Source organism: Gavia stellata, chromosome 19, assembly GCF_030936135.1.
Source record: "Gavia stellata isolate bGavSte3 chromosome 19, bGavSte3.hap2, whole genome shotgun sequence".
NCBI lineage: Eukaryota > Metazoa > Chordata > Aves > Gaviiformes > Gaviidae > Gavia > Gavia stellata.
Genome location: NC_082612.1, coordinates 14,732,075 through 14,752,308, shown reverse-complemented (window position 1 = coordinate 14,752,308; position 20,234 = coordinate 14,732,075). Strand labels below are relative to the sequence as shown.

The window sequence follows — 20,234 nt, the reverse complement described above, 5'->3', positions numbered from 1 at the left end:
CTTCAGTAGGGCAGAAGACACGAAACGGCACTTCAGTAGTAGTTACATTCAGGATGTTTAACTAACTAGAGAAAATTTGAAGGCAGCACACTAATTTTTGCAGTCGTTTATGTACATATAACTTCCTTAGCAAATGGTGACTATAAAAAACCCTATGTATTTAGCTTCTTTTCCCTATTAAAAATCAGTACAAGTCTGTCTACAACTAGTTTTACTTGGTCTCCATCCTGAAATTGTTTCTTGGCTGCTTCATGTCATGTCACCCACTCCAGGAAGCAGGTGAACAATGGCTTGGCTTGATAAGCCAGGCAAGTCTCCCATACAGTTGAGGTGACACTCATTTTGACATGAAGCTTAATCAACAGTACATTGAAATAATGAAAACTGAGAAGGAATTGAACAGTGCAAAACTTCGTTTATTTACCTTAGAATGCAACAGAATGTTATTTACCAGTGGACTTGTTCAAAAATGGTATTGATTGCTGTAGGCTCCACTGTGAATTCACAGAATAAACATTTCTATGCAAGTACAATAGTTTTGTGCTTGCATATTTCAAAATGTATTGCATCAGTGGAGAAAATTATTTTATGACAATCTGTACCTTAGTCTGTACTAATCGCGTTTGTTGTGTATTATGCATTGGAGAAAGGGGCTGCCTGCTAGGCTGAAAGTCATGCAGTTTGCTTTTCAGGCAGTCACTCGCTTTGTCATTTATAATTAACATAGCTATGCAAATACACAGTCTGCTTCTCTTTTTCTTTGTGTTCTTGAGGTTTGGGGTTTTTTTGGGGAGAAAGGTATGGCCATGGGAACCAATTAGCAGGCCTAAATTTGCATATTCAACATGCAGCAATGAGACTTGGTGAGAACAGCATTGGAGGCAAATGGCTGCTATTCTCAGTCCATGTAGCTCACCTGCTTTTCCACTGCTAGCTTGTTACCTCCTTGCTCTATGGATGCCTAGGTCAACCTTTTGTCGCCAGAAGTATTAAGGTGGGCATATATTCCTGCTGCTCGGGATGGTGCTGGCTAGCTCCTTCCCTCACATTTGAGGTAACTGATACTGACCTGGTGATCCTTAAGGACTTGAGATAGTGAGGAAATCCATGTGTAATAAACTTCCGCATGGAAATATGAAAACCCAATTTAAAAAACAAAACACCCAAAGTTTCTTTTGAATGCTACAGGCACACAAATCAACAGAGAGCTCTATAAATGTCTGAGGAGAAACCGTCATTAGCTGTGTCAGACACTGTGAATTTAAAATACTACTGGTGCATGAGAGTCTTCAAACAACAGACATGTCATGCATGTAAAACTTTCAAGCAATATCATGAGATTAAAATTTCACTTGTAAGAACATTAAAAGTGAGAAACCGAAGTGACGTAGTGGGAAAAATAAAAAAAAGCCTAGCGATCACACTTAATTAAGATAAAAATCTGTATTATTTTACTTTGCATTAACAGAAAGAGTCTTGCGTGTGCACACACACGTATACACTTTACGCCATTTGCCTGGACAGACAGGAGGAGACAACCTTACACATACACACTGTTCAACAGAGCATCAAGAGAATAATTAACTGGTTTTAGGATGCTTCATAATGAATGAGGATAGAATCAGCTTATTTGCTATAGTTTAATAAAGCTGAAAAGTGCACTCTGCACTCACGTGGGGCAGTGAAGACTGCCCCTGCATCAAATTGCTTACAGTCACGAGGCAAGAGATACGGTAGACCCAAGAGTTAAGAAGATAAGAGAAATGGAGGAAGGAGTACAACTACAATGCAACAGTCCCACTCTTTTGTTTTATTCTGTTGCATTACCTTCTCTTGCAGGTACTGCATGTTTCAGATTGTAATATTACATATGTATTAGACCAGAACAGGAGTGATTTTGAGAAGAAAATCGTTGAAAAAATTGATACAAAGTGAAATTAGAGCAAACATATTTTTTAATCGTGTATGGAAGAAGCTTCCAAATACATATTGCTACTCATGAAGACAAGCAGTGTGGTGCTCACTGCCATACTGAGGCCAAGCCTCTAATAACAGCAACGAGGGGGAATATTTAGTGTTTTAAAGAAAGCGAGACAAGGACTGAGAAAGCGTGACTGGCATTTCCATTTTTATTTTGTTTTACTCGAGCAACATGCCTCGTTGGCTTGTATCAGTTCATTTGCAAATTGAGCTCCATTTTGCTCAAGATCTGTTTATATTCTTAATTTACCCTGATGTAATTTTAAATCAGATCTGGTTTATTTAGGTCAGTCTCAGACTTGCAGGTATCTTCGGCCTTAGAAAAACGTGTTCCCTAAAAAAAGGATGGGTAGGATTTTACTTCTGGAAGTCAAATGAATGCAACGTTTTCCTTTCATACCAGCATAACAGCAAAGTGCTGTTGCATATTTAAGTCAGCCTGGTAATGGAGGTCGTCCACTTGACACTTTGATCGGGACACGTTAAGCTGTTGAAAAATTTTCAGTCTTATAGCCACATGTTTACTCTGATTTTTAAATGTATATGTGGTTTGCTAATTTCTGTTGTATTACCTTTCTCCTTGGTAATGCTGTAGTCCATTCATTGAGGTAGCCTAGTTTGCATGCTGGTTTGACACAAGAACGAGAAAACAAATGAAGTCAAACCACTAAGCTGTAGCAACTCACGGGAGTGTTCTTCATTCAGAAGACACTTAAGTGTTCTCGTGCATTTCAAAATTATTATGTATTTTTGCTCATAAACAGCCTTTGGACACTGAACCCTTCTTCCTCATTACTCTTCTTTCTTTTGTATACTTTGTTAATTAACGTAGGCTTCTTTGGTTGCAAGGCTATCTGGAATTGGTTCATTTTTAATTGTTCCTTTATTTTGTTGTCAGTAATGAATTTGGCTTAGAGCAAATGAAGTAATGACACATGCAAAATGTGAAGAATTATGTGTATTTTGCAAGGTTTTATGTAAGAACATATTTAATTTGTATAGTTGCAAGATGAGTGTATTCTACTGAGTCGCATATTAAAGCATAATGGTTTGCAACCAAAAGAATTATTTAAAATTGAAGCTTGGGGGTAGCTGTATTTTGAGACTTTACTGTAAAAAATGGAAGTTTTGATTTAGCATGATAAATAAATATCCATGCCTGAAAAGACTAACGTATGTGCTTAACTTTAGTCTGTGTAAAGAGCTGGCATACTCTGACTTAATTAAGGTCTTACGCTGCATGCAGAAATACCGATTATGTAAAACTGTGGGAGCTCAACGCAGAGCCAGGGTCCTCCTGCCTGGAGCATGAGCAAGCACTCTGGGAAAGCCTGCAATGGTAGAAGGCAGCACGGCAAAGCTGAGCTGGGCCTCCCCTGCCTGAGGGTGGGAGACGACGCGCATTGGTGTGGTACAGAGCAGTGCCGCGCCAGCTGGGCCTGGCGCGGTACCTCCACGTAATACCGCACTGTGCACGCTGGTGTGCCAGTGGGCCAGTGCTTGGGCTGCTGTCTTTCTCCTGGTTGGTGAAATGAGGAGAAGGGTGTTTGGGGGAGTTTTCCTTCCTTCCTTCACTAATAGAATATGAGGACTATTTTTTTTAAGTTCTGGAAGGGTGTCTGTGTTGAAGGGGGTCTTGATGTTTTCCTGCAGCGAGGATTGCCCTAGGAATGTGGCAGTTTTTAATGGAAACGCTTTTTTCTAATATTACTGTTTCTGAAAGTTGTTTCTTCTTTTTTTTATTGCCAGCCCTCCAGTCCCTCTTCTATGTGTTACTGTGCCCTGCTTCATCACTTTTCATCTTCACTTCTGAGGTTATACACAGTATTGCCCCAAACCCATTTGTTTTCATTTGTCTTCCTCTCTGTGCTTTTGCAGTTCTGCTAAACTTATTCCTGTCATTTCCTTTTGCTGATTTTTTTTTTTTTTTTTGCTTGGTGGCTGTTGTTATACTTTCCTCATTATTATTAAATGATCTGTTACCCTTCTTTCCTTCCTTTCCTAAAATCCAGCTGTTCAGAATAAGCCAGGGGAGATGGACTGTGCCATTAACCTTGGTGTTTTGCTACCAGTGAAAACTGTAAAAGCATTCAGTATCTTTTTGGAGTTTAAACCCTTGTTTCTTCCAAAAGGTAGTGAGCGGTACTCTTTGTTTGGAGATGTAAATCTGAATTGCTCTTTCTTTTTGCCTTATTGGAAGTAAACTATTTGTGGAGATGATAATAAAGGAATTCACCTGAAACTATATTATCTTCTCGCATATAGTTAAAGAAATGGGACTGATTCTGAATAACTACTCTGCAGAGGAACTACAAAAGGAAACGTGATATTCAGATTAGTTTCATTATTTTGGTTTAGCAGGAGGTTTATTAATATACCAAGCATGTCCTTTCTTCGCAGGTTATGTTAGGAAACAAAGCAGTGTACTATGCAGCGAGATTGCAGGTCATAAGTGGAGTATTGGTGCTATGTGTTACAGCCCTTTCTCTGATGGGCCACAGGCAGAATAATGTCTAGAATGAAAACTTGGCAATATTTGTGGGTTCTTCCATCATTTATAGCACTTACCCATCCTCAGTTTCACGATGAAAACTTTAATTGCTATGAAGACTTTGGAGAAAATACAATATGCCTTGTTGTTAACATTTGTGTTATGATTGTAAATAATGAGTTCAATACAGGTGACTGCAGCTATACAGAATGGAGAGGGGGCTAAATGTTTACTGACAATATTTTTCCTGAAGGGCTGTGATGCTGCAGGTGATCCAATGTCATGGGGTTTCTTTCCAGGACTTCTGATGGTGGAAAGACAGTTGGTACCATTGAAGTCAATCTTGTGAAGATGGGAGAGCTAGAGGATGGGGAAACGGACCACATCACGACAGACGCCCAGGATCAAAAGGTAGAAACTCAGTTCATTGCACAAAGTTAATTAGAATGATCAGCTGTTCCAAATGCCTAAATTACTAATTCCAAATTGGGTTAAGGGCTTAATCAAAAATTTTTGGTATAAAGTACTATGTACACTTAATCTCCCCAAACTAAAAATAGTTTTTCATGAAAATGTACAGACTAATAATCTATCCTCAGTTTCCTAGTCTCTCCCCTTCTTTAGGAAAAAAAGAGCTGATTTTGATCTCAACTGACCATATTTAATCACTCCTGATCAAAAAACTGTCCATAGAGATGCCATAAACCTGACTTCTTTTTCCCTTGGACAGTTCCTCTGTTTTCTGCCCTTGAAGTCCTGTTCACGTGGATTTTTATGTGCAACCTGTGCCCACAATACTGAAAACCTGGAAAGAATGACAGACAGGCAAGCCAAAGAAGAGGTGAATCCCCTTGCAAAGGGGCAGGTTCAGCTGCATTTCATGGGAGCACACAGTGGTGGGGCAAATCAACGGGACGGGATGGTGCAGCAATGGTGCCTCAGAGTGTTGGCACAGGGCAGTGTTGACCAGAGGGTATATGTAGGGATTCTGTGTTGGGGTGCTCATGGTGTGGGGCAAGAGGAAGGACAGAAGGGCTTGGAAGGAGGAAAAATGCTCTTAAGTAAGCAGGTTGTTGCAGGCAAAAGCAGTGGAGACTGGAGCTGATATGGGAGGAGTGGATTTGAGAGGAATGGAGAGCCAAAGGAGGGAGGCTGGAATGGCTGGGCTGTCTCTGTGATGACAAGAGGTTTGGGCTTGGGAGAGATTTAGAAATGACTGCTCAGAATGAGGAAATCAGGGTTTGAATGAATAGAAAGTGCTCTTTAACTGGGTCCCTGATTGATGGCAACTGACTCACCTGTACAGAGCTGCCTCCTCCTGGTATCTCTGCCTCTGCAGCCCCATTCTCACCGACAGAATTTTTGCAGCCCTAATGCTATGGTGTAGTGCTATACACTATGGTGTATTCTGCTCTTCATGGAAAAAAACCCACAATCTTTAGATAATGCTACAGGGAATGTAAAATTAAGGACTGCATTTTTTTTTTGTTTGTTTGTTTGGAAGTTACATATTTGAATGTATTTTTGGAGAAAAGGGGGTTGTTCTGAATATCTTTTCTGCTCAGCCAAAACAGTTTTCTTTTGGGCCAAACTCTGCGGATAGATTTTACACTTCTTTTTTCACCATTCTTTTCAAAGGACCTCAGTGCCCTTTTAAAACAATGGACCAGTGGGACTGGTTCCAAAGAAGCCAAGAAATGCTGTGAAATCTTTCTGGTTTTGTACTATGAAACTTCCACAAGATATGCAACATGAACTGTTTTTTCAGCCTTCTCTTTCGTTTTGCTTTTCTTCCATTTCAAAATGTGGAACAAGACTTCTCACAATTATTTGAGATGTAATTAATGAGCTGTGTCTAGCTTGGGGGAGCCAGAAGGCTTTAATAGCATCTTTCTAGGGGGTTCTAATACTTGTCAAGAAAGACCAACCTTGTGACAGCTGTATTTTCTGTAGTCTTTAAAAGAGTCCGTAGTTTTTATGGATTAGTTGCATTATGGAGTCTTAGTTTATATGTTCGTCATGAGGATGCAATTGTGAGAACGTAGAGTTACTGAATTACTTCAAAGAAATAAGTTCTGAATTAGGTTTGCGAACTCATTAGATAAACTGTGCAGGGAATTTCTCATGGAAGAGTAAGGTGGTAGTTAAATTCAGTCTGAGTTATCAGCTGGTAGAGAGCAAGCGCATCATGTCTTGCTCTTTGCTTTGAGCTCTGCAACAGAACATCTAGAAACTGGGGAAGCCCTGGGAACAGAACTCCCTATCACCTTTAGAGGCTATCTGGTTTTTTTTTTTCTCACTGGGGGGAGGAGGAGCTTTAAAAATACAAATCCTACTACGTTTAATATAGGTTTACACCAGTTGATTTTTCCATAAACTTTTTATACTTTTATACACTAATCTTATCAAAGAAATCTTCCAATTCACTTTTATAACAAATGACTTTAATCACGAACCACGAGCACATTTTAAAGACTTTTTGTGGTTCTTACTTTTCCCTTGTTTAAAAATTCATGGAGCGCTTTCTAACACCGTACATGTGAAAACTGCCTTGTCAAAAGAAACCTCTCTGAAAGTGCAGAACTTGTCAAAAATTATTTTAACCTCTGCCATTGTATTGGTAGGAAACCTGTTTTATTATGGAATAGCTGATCATATTTTGCCATTTTTCTCTGCTATAATTCTGATTGTGTTACAGTCTATTGGAACAGAAATATTAAGATAAAAATGTAAATTATAGTTAAGGGTTGGGAAGTTATATTGGAACAGAAATATAAAGATAAAAATGTAAATTATAATTAAGGGTTGGGAAGTTATTTGATCAGTGATGTTTTTCAGTCTGCCATTTATAAACTGCTATGAATTTCCTTGTAACATCCGAATGTGTTACATCTGGCTGCTTTTCTTTTGTAGTGTGCGTTGGTTCGTGAATGTACAGCCACTGAAGGCCTAAGTGGTAAAGACAACTTGCCTTCATTAAATGCAGGTAGGTATTCTAACATCCATAGAAGATGACTTTTGCAACGCTATATCAGATCCTGAAGAAATTGCAAAGATTTGGGGCAGAGCTCTTAAAAGGCTCTTCAAGTGATGCACAATTTTTTTAAGTTTAATTTTTAAATGTTTTATACATATTTGACAGTAGCATTTTACTGAGAAATGCAAGGAAAACTCAGAAATGTCAATTATGCTTTCTGAAACACCGCTAAAGTCTCCCACTCCTACATCTTTACTGACAGTCTTGAAAATCATTGAACAGGGACTTCAGTGGGCATGGAATTAACCTCATAAGTTTTTGGCATGTCATTGCATAACATTCTGTTAAAGTAATTATGCATTATTTGCAACTGAATACCCTGGAGAATTAATCTGTCTCATAGCTGATGAAGTGGCCATTTCAGTTTGATCTGGAAGCTATATGTCCTAAAATGAAGGAAGCTGTTGGCAAGGCATTCTCAGTTCTAGGTCAACTCTGGGCTTGAATGTGCAGTGTTGAATAGATCCATTTCTCTTTCATTATTCTGAGAAATACTACATGCTGATACGCTGCACTGTAAAAGTTTTATTAGCCCAAGTTTATGAATCTCCATTACTCTGCCGTAACAATGTCACAAATAAGTTATATGGGTCATCTGAAACCACAGCGCTGTCAAGAATTCTGTGTATTTGCTGCAGTTGAAGAGAAATGTTAGTGAAGTTTTGAAACCTTTTAAAACCTATACTGAAACTTCTTCATATGACTTGACTGATAGGACAGGAGACTTATTAGACTAGCTTTGCAGTCTGAAGGAAGCACTAGAAACCTCCAAAAAATAGGTTTTTCCATGTATGTATGAATCCTGTAATTTTTTTTTTCTGTGATTTGTTGAGACTAGATCAGAAGCACAGAAATTTTCCTTCAGAACTGCCATTTCTTTTTCTTTGGTTCCATGTGAGGCTAGATATGTTTGTGGAAAAGATATTCATTGAGAATTACTAAATGCACAGGAACTACATCTGGTCCGGAAATTCCTGAACTGAAAATAGCTGGAGGCAGGGAGAGTATCTTGCATCTCTAAGGTATCTATTTCTGGCTGCTCTTGGAGACAAGATACAGAGCCAGTTGAACAATTTGGTCTAACTCAGTGCAGCCATTCTTTTGATTCTGATTCTGTATGTCATCGAGATAAGTGGGTCTTAAAGAAATGACATTTCTGTTCAGAGAAAATGTTACTGATTCACCCCTGATTTTTTTCAATTTGCTGCCTCCAGTGGGTGGGTTCGATTGGGGTTTTTTGTTGGTTGTTTTTGGATGGGGAAATGCTGTAGTTTGGGGAATGTACTTTGTTGGAACTGTGGGAACTTCCAAGGCAGATATCAGTTTTATGAATAATGAAATTTAGGTCACTTTGTCCTGAGTATTTGCACGTGATTCTACAGTATATCTAGACAGCACTTAACATTTCTACATTTATTGCTCTCATATACAAACACACAACACAAAACCAAAACCCCCACCCTACCCATCATCGCTAGGGTTTATAAAGTCAAACATGCCATAGAGGTTTTTTGTCATTTTTTGTTTTTGAAAAGAGTTGAGGAGAAAGAGCAGAACTGCAGATGCATATGCAAGAAATGACAGCAAGCAGGATATTGGAGAGAGTTTTCAGTCACAGGAAGTTTGTTCTAATAAATACTTACGCTTCAATCTGTTTCCTGTATTTGTGACTTCCTCTTCTCACCCCAGCGTTGCCTCCACTTCCCTGCTGACATCTGGCGTCAGTTCCAGGTTTTGTCAGTTCCACTCTTTTTATTGAATTCCCAATTTCTTTTCTTAGAAAATTTTAGCTGTCCTTTTATACTCTCAGCCTCTTTGCCTAACCAGTCAGACTTCTTCCCCAGCATGCCTCCATGACTGGGCTTCATCTGGATCAAAGCTCTCTGTGTTGCCTGGAGACTGGCTTTCTCATATGGGTACCAGTGCTGCCCTTAAGCATGTTGTACCACACACTCACTCTGTCCAAAAACATGTTCATCCACTCTGTACGAATGACGTATGAGAAGTTCTGTTGGTATTAGAAGCTGGGAAGGGTGCAAGAATTTTCAATAAAGGTAGACCCTTGGTGCCTGTATGAAGTGTTTTGAGTTTTTACATACTGAGATTTCTTTCCCAAGGCTTATGTCATTGGCAGATCTGGGTGGATTGCCATGCATATGGTAAAATACATATCTTTGTAGAAGATTTACTGTCAGAATTCAAGTTTTTAAAGCACAGAACTTTCTATTGCAGATTTCTGGCTTCATTCTGTGCAGCTGGACCATCTTAACTGAAATTTTTTTTTAAAAAAACATTTTAAGCCAGACAAATTTCAGTGTGGCAAAATTAGAGGCAATCAAAAAAAGGACCGAAGGGGAAGGAACAATATCATAATGTGGTAGAAGTATGTTACAGGCAACCTGATAACATCAATGTTGCCTGCACTACTTTCTCTGCTGTGTGCATACAGACCTATCTACAGTACAGTATATATTCCATATATGTATGCATTTAGTACATGCATTTAGTGCATTTACTGTTGTAAAGATTTCTGGGTTTTTGTCTCAGGCCTTCAAAACTATGAAACTGAAAAAATACCCCTATGTGAATCTTTAAGCCTGTAGGCATAGATGCAGATTGGCATTCTTCTGAAATTTAAATCTTAATATAAGGAACTCGCAGCCCTCAAGTGAGTTATGAGGCACTTACTTACTGAGTGAGTGGGAATGAGTATCATATTTCACAGAGGCTTATCAGTATTCCATTTATACCCCAAGAGATTGAATTTATATGTCTCAAAATTCGGTTATTTATTTATAACACTGGAGAGTTTGCCAATTGTTTGCATGTAAACATATTGCACTTTACAACAGAAAAGAGAATAAAAGTAATTGAAATTAAGAAAAATTAAGAAAGTTGAAATTATTCTTCCTGAGATGATATGCATAATACACCTATGCTATAAAGGAAGATATAAATAGAAACACTGTTAGTAAATTAGTATTTGGTGGTGGTATGCTTTGATCTATGTTCAATAGGGAACAAAAATGAAAACAGAGTATTCAATCTTCTATTAATTTTTTATTTTACTTGCAGGGGAAGCAGTGTGAAGGATATTGCATGGAATAAAAAGCACAGAGGTCTTTAAATTTAAAAATGAGAATGTCCAAAAATATGGATGGTTAAATATATGGCATTGGCTTTCAGGCTTCATGCTAGAGAGAAAGGCTTTTAAAATAGTTTTTTTCTGTTTTTACCCACTGCAGTTCATCTGGATTTTTTTTCGTTTTCAGTGCCTTTCATGATCACTGTCTGAATACAGGAAGGATTACCTTTATGAAACTTCCACTCATTTTAATAACTACTTTTTATAAAACCTAAATCTAGTCTTGCCGTTCTTACTGTTTGGGTGGTTTTACATGCCTTTTGTATTTCTTTGTTAGACAACTTATTGCAATTAGAAAGCAATTGTTGTTGTAATTGGAAAGTAAAATACATCTGAGATTTTTATGGAATCACATAACTTCAGTAGTTCTGTTTATAAGAAAAACATAAAGTATTGTGTAGCTCTTATTGACAATCTCAAGCTTTAGCAATACTGCAAATGGGAATTATTTGGATTCCTTGTGACAACAAGGCTTTTTTCTGACTTTGTAAATGAAATGGAGAGATGTTTTGGCCATTTTTTTTAAAACTTGCAACACACTTGAGATTATTCTCATCTGAAAATTCAGACTGGGAGGTAGTACCTGAAGAGTAGTTCAGTAATTCAATGATAAAAGTAATAACTTTGGATCGACATTTTCAAAGTGTTTGCTAGTCTCCCTTGCTATCATGCTGCAGTCCTGTTGGGTTTTTTGTTTGGTTTTGGTTTTTTCCCATGATGGTGGTGGTGATAGTGGGGAGATGGGAAGAAAGAGATTGTGGAGCTATGTATGTGCATTAGGTTCTCACAGAACCAAATGTGAATTTTTGAATGTAATAGATTTTGAGTGGAAATTTAAGGGCTGTTCTTGGAAGAACATGCTTTGATAACTGTTTAGGAAGTAGATACAGAAAAGCAAAATAGAGAAAAGAGGCTTTTGTGTCTGGGGCATCATCATTTGAAATGTCCTGGTAAAAAGTTATCAGCCTGCTTCCTAGTGAACAGGTGGCACTACAAAAAAACCCCAAAACCAACCAAACAAAAAAACCCAACCAACAACCCAAATTTATCATCTGTTTTGACAGGTTTCTGTTTAAGGGTAGACCTGAATTAGCCCTTAGTTGCTTGAGCTCTCCCTGACATCTGAAGATTGTCATTCTCTGTTCTTGTTAATGGAAGATCATCAGTGCCACATATCCACTTCATGGATTGACAGAGGCTGTCAATATTATTGACAAAACTGATTTTGTTAATTAGAAAAATCTCAGCAAAAGAGGAGGAAAATAGGAAAGCATTAGAGCATATTTTAATCAAGTAATATAATAAAGCCCAGACACTGGGTGTAAGTTGATCATAGGCACAGGACTTGGATATGCTTTTTTTTTTTGTAGTGGACAGTAGTTAAATCTGTGTGGTGAGGATTCTCTAGCTGTAGAATGTGTGTAAAGATGCTTGAACATTGAAGTATTTTGGGTGTTAGTACAGAAAAAATGCTGTTACTCATATGCCATAGCTGTCAAGCACCTATTAGGCTTATTTCATAACAGTAAGTCAGAATTTAGTTTCTGTAAGTAAAATCGCTAGTAAATAAATGCAAAATGACTCTAAACAGGCTTTCAGTTTCTCATCGAAGACTAATGATTAAAGAGATCTCAGTAGAATGATGGGACTAGAAAACAATACATCTGCAATTACTTAAACATGATTATTTGCAACATTCCTTTCTTTGAGTTGCCAACAACCATTTTATTACAGATATCTTTGAATCTGTGGTCTTGTTTTAGGCCTTTCCTAAAGGACTTCTGTTAAAAAACAGTTTGATTAGCTAGACAAGAAGTTTGTGTGTCTTCAATAACTTGGTCTGTGTTTTTCATTCTCTATAAATCAGCCTACATAGGCAATAATGGTGGAAGTGAGTTGTGAAGCTGAAATTTCTATTAGTAGATGTCGTTTTGACAGCAACAGTTTCCTTGCAGCGCGTATGGCAAATGCATTCCTTTTAGTTACAGACCATTCAGTGGCAGATCAATGGGAGCCTGCTCTAAGACAGGTTTTTCCAGAAGGCTGATAGAAAGGTACTGTTGGAGGATTTGGATGGCTGTCCAAAGTCATTCTGAGTTAGGAAGCAGTGGATGTGTGTGTGTGTTCAATGACAATCATTTGTCTCCCAGTAAGCTTGTCAATGTAGTCAAACAAAACTTTTCTTTCTCAGCTTTTTTCCCATTGGCTTTTTCTGGAAAATCAGTTAAGAGTAGGGGAAGGAAAAAAAAGGAAAGACTAGAATAGAAATTTCCCATCTTTATTACAGAGCATGATTGTAAGATCTGAATGGAAATGTAGCCAACATGTGAGAGCTTTAAGATAAAAAACATGGTGGGGTTTAAGCATAACCTTCCAAGACACTGAGTAACATGATTTTCTTACGTCAAGTTAGAATAGTGGTCTGAGAACAGCATGTGTAACATGCATACAGGATTATTATATTTATTTCTATGTAGTGGCAGTCATTAACTATGTCAATGATCAAGTTGACTCTAAAATGGCGTTCTCTTGACCATGCCAATGGTAAAGCTTCCTTTAATGTAGATGCACACTATCTATTTGTGTTAATGATTTCTGTGTGTGCATGTCATGGAGAAGGTGCATCAGATAGAGCTAAACTCTGAGGCATACTTCACTTGTCCCATGCCATTTATTAGCAATGTGAGTGATTCTATCACATGGTAAGCGATGGCGTTGACTGTATGTGAGTTCATTGTTTATTTGTGCATTCCATTTTTCCTAACTGTATCTTAAGTGTAAGAATAGAGAGAGTAATTTACATTCTCACTACACTGAAATCCTAAATTCACAGGTTACCTACTGTGTGGGTGAAATGTGGTTTATCTACTGCACTAGTAATATTTTGTCCTCCACATGATGCTATAATAAATTAAATAAGAATTTAATGTCTAAAATTAATTCTGGAAGCAAGGGGGAAAAATTATGTATTATTTTTGGATGAAATTGTTGTCATAAATTTGCAGGGTCATATAACCACAGTAAAGCAATGATACAATTTTTCCTTTCTGCAGTGTTAAAAAACCCAATCTGTAAGTTATATAGATTCCCTACTTCTGACAACAAGTGGTTGCGGATCCGGGAACAGATGGCTGAGACCACCCTCTCTTTCCATGTTCCTAAAGAACTGATCAATCTGCACATAAAGGAGGATATGAGAAGGTAAGGAAGAAGTAGCAATAGTAAATACTAAATTTTCTTTTTCTGAGTTGGAATAATGTAAGTGATGAGCTAAAATATTAATTTGTAGTATGAAATAGGCAAAATATTTTTGCTGCTAAGAATTTACAGCTGTAACTGAACAACAGAATTGATTGCTCAGAATTTTTAAGACTCCAGTGACTTCCTAAGTTCTGAGCAATGAACTGTGCTATAGTGTGGTCATGACTTAAAATGTGTAAGCATCAAGATTTGGTTAACAATATAAATATTCTGAGAAGTTAACACTTTTGTAAAGAAACAACACATGACAAAGGTGTGAACTACGTTGTAGTGTGTTTGGCTTTGTGTCTGGCTATCTGTGTCTAATATCACAGACAAACATTATGCAAGCAATGGAAAGTGTCATGTTTGTAGTTAATAAAGAGGCAATAAGAATATAAATCACTTTCCTCTAACTAATGTAAATTAGTTGGCATAATGAAAGGATACCAAAGTAATATAATTTTGAAGCCTTTGTTCATGTTTGGCCTTGTAACCAGGAGGGACATCTGAGGATTGTTACAACATGTATGGCCTGGAAAAAAAGAGGATAAGGGAGCACAAGTGTCCCAAAATCTTCTGTATGTCCAAATTCCCACTACAGGGACTAAAATGGCAGCCTGTCCTTGAATACTTGTAAGTTGTGCTGATAGAACTGTGGAAAAGCAATATTTTACGCAGTCCAGGGCTTCCCTGAAAGCATACCTTCTTTTTCCATTGATAATGGATGGTGCAGAAAAGTATACTGCCTCCTTTCCCACGAAAGATGCCTCACGCATTAGGTGGACATCTGGTCTCATGTATAAGAGTAACACTGTGAGCTCGTGCTGCATCCCAAAGCCATCCTGTGCACTTTCAGGCAACTCCCTCCATCAGAAGGGGTTGCCTGTGATTGTTTACAGTGATGGTTTGTCCTGCAAGAGGAGCTTCTTTTCTTTTTTTTTTAATTCACCCCATCTGCTGCTTCTGTATGACCTTTTTATGCCAATAGAACAGCATGTGGGAGACCAGAATCTTACTTTCAATAAAGTCAATGGACTGATACATACTTATGCATGGTGATGATGGGTTATAAAAATCATATGAATTGTTATCATACTTTATTCATTTAATACAGTGTTTAGGTATCTATGGCCTGATCTTGTTTGAGAATACTAACGTGTGAGGTTTTTTTAGTAAACAATAAAAATAGATTATGTGACTTGCACAGTTCATCCACTTCCCAGATTTTAATTTGCCCTATGGGTAAATGCCTTTTAAATGTTAAGGGATTACTTTAACCACTTTTACTATTAGTGTGTTATTCTCTCCTAAGGCGTAATGCAAGTAATAGCAGTTGCTGTTATTTCATATTGTAGCATTCACCTCCTTGGATAAAGTCATAGCAAAGAATCACCATGATTTGGGTTTTTTTAACCATTATTCAATAGTCACCAAAATAAAGAAAAGCTTTGGACAAAACAGAAGTAAAAGTTGTTCAAAGATTGAGGCAAGTGGTTCTGATTTTCCTGACTGCCAATGTGGTTAGCTGTTCAAGCCTAGTAGAAAACGTGGGTGTGAAAGAAAGAGAGACAAAGTGATTGTATCAGTCTGAGGGAGGAGGTAAGACCAAGGAAGAGGAGGACCAACTTGTGGGAGAATACTAGCAGATGGTGGGAATAGGGGCATCTGTGTCACCTATCATCGCATAAGCGTGTAGGTTGGAGCTTCAGCTTTGTTTGGGCTTTGCTTTTTGAAACAATTGCAAAGATGTGTGCTCTTGTGGACTCCTTCCATTTGTAAAGTAGTAAAACAATGTTAGGAGGATATTGTTATTTCTTGCACTCGTACAAAACTTACACTGTACCATCTTAAGGCTGTTCTCTTCTGAAGTATTCTTCTCTGCATTTTTTTTCCCCAGTTAGTATAAAAGAATAAATATTTTTGTCTCAGAGTCCACTTCTTATACTCAGCCTGTTTCATTTTATTCCTATTGTGGCTTCAATATAGTCAGCTCTGAAGCAATTACCTATAAAAAATATCCAAGTGAAGTGTTAATCCCACTTAGTGTTGTATTTTAAATTGTAATTTAAATGCCCTTTTCTCATAGCTCTTAGGATTGTTTATCTCTTGATAAAACTATTCATTGATGTCATTGTTAACCAAACTTTTTCATTTACTGACGTGATACTCTGAAATACGTAACCTCTAAGGATGTTTAACTTTGTTTTTCAGCATAAAATAATGTTTTTAAAGATATGCATGCATTAAAGATTTTTATCCTTCACACCTCCTCAGAGGAAGTTTTAATAGGAGCAATACGGTCATTTTTATTGTTCTAATAAGGGTCCTACAGTCCGCTTTGCTGGTTTTTATTAAGATATCATTTCTGTTTCCCCCTCGAGGTTTTCCAATGAGTCTTTTTCCCTGTTTTTAATATTTCTTTATGCAAATCTGGTCCAGATATTTTGCATCTACCATGCAAGATTAGCCAAGTAGTTCTTCAAACCTAATGGTTATAAAAAAGACTTAGTAGTTTACAATAATTGTTCAGAAAGTTGGTTGACCCATATAATCTAAGCTTGCAGTTGTAGATGTAACTTGTGTTGCACTAGATCAGCACAGCAAGAGAAGTAGGAGACTGTAGTAGAAGCTGCAGTACATGTGTCGTTCAGATTTGCCACCGAAACTCTTTCGAGTCCCTTGGAACTAAACTCTGCTTTGGCTGAAAGGAAATTCCACCTGCTTATGGCTGACTTTGGCCCATGGCGTTTGTGGTCACGACCCATAAACAAATTTCAGGGGTAAATTGCTGAACTGGAACCCTTTCTCCAGAGTACAAAGCACACTCAGGCTTTCCTCCTGCATCAGGAATGGCTATCCTGTCCCAACTCCAGTAGCCTTTTCTTGTGCAAATCTATGCTGTTTGTTTTCTGATTTCTTTCTTGTAACATTACAGAATGAGGACAAAGTTCAGACTGTCTGAAAGATGTATGTTTTTCTACTACCTTTTAATATGCACCTTCTACAGACAAATGGACACCCAGGCAGAAATGCCATGTGTTGGGAGTAGGCATTGATTTTTCTGGACCTTTACATGTTATTTTTTGCATGACTTATTTGTGAGCAATTGCACTGCAAAAACATTGTGTTGATAGAGGTAATAGGATAAAAAAGGTTATTCTGAGTAAACTTACAATGACTTTCGAAGCTGTTTGGACTGACCACATTTAGACAGGCACTGTTAATATGCTATCCATTTAAGGACTTTTAAAACCTTACTTCAAGTAACCACCTAGGACAAATGTTCACAGAAGTGATTTTTTCAACACTTAAAAAATTTCCAAATGTGTCAGTAGAACGTAGCTCAGATACACGCATATGCGTGTATTTACCCCGCTGTGCCTCAAAAAGGATGCAAAATCTTTCTCTTATTCACCATCAGTTACAGCATAGACGAATACAAGTATATGAATGTAAGTGTAACTTGAATTTTTGTGAGTAGTCTTTTAGACAATTGCAACCTCAAACATGATCAGTTTAAAAACCATTGATTTATAAACTAAAGGATAAACTATGTTGTAGTGTATGAACACTACATAATTCTCTGTACTCTTGATTTTGCTGTTCATAACTAGTTTTGGAAAAGATGGCCTGTGTGAAAATCTAAGGAGTTTTTGTGTCAGACTTCATGAAGTAAAATTTGCTGGTCTTTACTTTTGTTATTGGGTGTTTAATGTTGTAGTGCATTGGAATGGAGTAACATTACCTGATTTGTTTTGTGATAGTTACCTCTACATAACATTACCTATTATTCAGCAGTGCTGAAAGCTATAAAATGTTAACTTACATGCTGACTGTCCTGTCAGAGAGGGGATTTTGTTGCTGTTTTCTGCAAAATCCACCCAGGTATTAAAGACTCCAGAAAATTGTTTTGTACCAGTCAGCAATGCTGCTCAGAGACTGGCTGCTAAAATTTCCAGATGTTATATCTGTGCACAGCATGCCCCAGTCTCAAAGAAGTCCATATTGAGCAAATGATATAACCTGTAGGTCATCTTAGAGCCTCCCGTATTATAGTGAAGGACAATACAAAACCGAAGCAAAAAATAATTCTCTTCTCAAGATTATCATTATTTTAACACACTCAAATTCTGTCATCACAAAAAGCTTTTGAATTTTTCCATTGTTAACTGGAGTTTTTGCACTTACCAGTACTTATCTGTAGTTCTAATAGCACTAAGTTGAGTGTAATTTTGTCAGTCCATGTCAGTGGGGATGCAGAGAATATAAATTAGAGGTGTTAAGGCATTAAGGTGATCAAAAAAGCTTTGTATGGTTTTATTACGTTGCTTGCATCGTAAAAATCCTCACTGTTTATTTTGAATGAGGCACTCTGATTAATGAATTGGGGAAAAAAGAAAACAGAAACCCACAAAACTGTTTAAATGATTGAGCAATCAAGCAATTAATTATGTGATTAATCTTGCCACATATATGATTCTAAGCTGAAAGATAAAAAGGAAGTTATAAATAAAACTATGAAAGTACAATGGTTTTGCTTATATCATAAAGCTGAAGCAGCATTGTCTTAAGCTGATTCCAGTGTTTCCTGATGAAACAATAACATTTAAAAAAACAACCAAACAAAAAACCACCTAAAACAATTCTATACACCATTGCTAGTTACTAAAATATAGTTTAGGATTAAAGTGTAAATTCCACAGATGCCGTTCTCAGTATTACTGAATTTGCGACTCTCTGCAATCGTGTGATGTAGGAGAATTATCCTCTGCTATTAAATGCCCATCATAGAATTAACCTCAAATGATCATGCTGTTTGAAGATCTTGAGTCTTTCAGAGATAAACCCAGGTAATAAAATATCCAAGGAAGGGAAAGAGTTTTAAGGCAGGAATGAAGAAATGGGTTTAATTTAGCTTATATATTGTCTACACTTTTGGATAATAAAAAGGGGATGGTGGTGGATAGAAATGCAAAATGAACTTAAAAACTCCAGCTCTCAGGACCAGTATAAAATATTCTCAAGCCTTTGCAAATTCCAGTCTATTCTCCACATATACATAGAAGAAACAGGTTTTAAAATATTTTTAATGTGTTTGGTGGTTTTGGTTTTGTTTTTTTTAAACAAATGTTTAAGGAATGCAAAAGGTAGGCACAACCTACATTTTAGTTTTTAGTTACCTGTCAGGTCGGGCTTACCAGAACATGAAATAATTTTGGGAAATTCTGTAAGAAGAGAAAAACAGCAACTGTTTTGAAGAGGTTCTATACAAAAACTATTAGGAAAGAAAGAAAAACATCCTTTCATTGATTTTTGTGGTAGCTTCCCCAGAAGGGATTAAATCCTCCTTTGTAATTATTTGTCTGTTCTAGGAATAAAAGGCTATGACTAGCATAGACAATAGCCTAGGCAAAAAGGCTATGATTCTTTTATTTCGGGAGAGAATGTTGTTTTAATGTGCTATTGCCTGTATACTACAGGACCGTAACTTGTGGTAAAGAAAAACGAGAGTAATTTTATCTGCTTCTATTCAACAAAAAAAGATGAAATGGTTATCCATAAACATGTACACTTTAAAGTAAAATTTATTAGGAAAAATTATTCCTGTACTCCTTTCCTTAGAAGGAAGCTTATAAGCTTCCTTTACTTATAAGTGATTGAGTCATGCCCCAAAGCTTATAGTTTATATTTACTCCAAAGCTCCAGTTAGATAAATTCAGAACTTTGGTGCCTTTATAAAATTATAAAACTTTTGCAAATATTATCTGCAGAAATGTCTCATCTTGCTTTGAATCCTGCTAAGCACTTTGCTTCTGATGTTTTGTGCAAGTGAATTTCAGAAGCTAATTTTGCTTGGTGGAGGCAAAAAGCACTTCCTTTTTTCCATTTTGAATTTGTCATGTTTGCTTCACTGGATTTTTGAAGCTGAATGAATCAAAAGTTACTACTTTGTCTTCATACAGCATTTCTGGTTTATGTGCTTTTATCGTATGTCCTTAATTAGCTCTTCTATCTGTTTATATAAAGATCTTTTCAACTTCTTTCAATTTGTGAAGATTTGTGCTGTGTCCTTAATGATGCAAATGGCTGTTCTTGTTGTTACGTTTTCTGAGACAGAATAATCAGATCAAAAAAAGTTCTTTTGAGGGAATGCCTCCTTCTGACTCATCTTGCTCATCTTACTATCTTGATGCTGGTTTTTGCTGTATTTTGGTTTTATTGTCACTGACCACAGGTTTTCACTGTGCTTTCCACAGTGGTGTCTGGACTGTTGAAGCTAGTGGTAGTTTTGCGAAAACAAGTTCACTGGGAATACGATTTCAGCATTAGGACTTTCT

General features: G+C 37.1%; 1 protein-coding gene across 1 annotated transcript in view; it reads left to right on the top strand.

Annotated features, from left to right (window-relative positions):
* The window catches only part of INPP4B (inositol polyphosphate-4-phosphatase type II B), a 274,537-nt gene that overhangs the window by 163,194 nt on the left and 91,109 nt on the right, over positions 1–20,234 (top strand). The window contains 3 exon segments of the mRNA XM_059827010.1: positions 4,771–4,882; positions 7,385–7,457; positions 13,707–13,854. Of these exon segments, the coding sequence (XP_059682993.1) occupies positions 4,771–4,882; positions 7,385–7,457; positions 13,707–13,854 (333 nt within the window).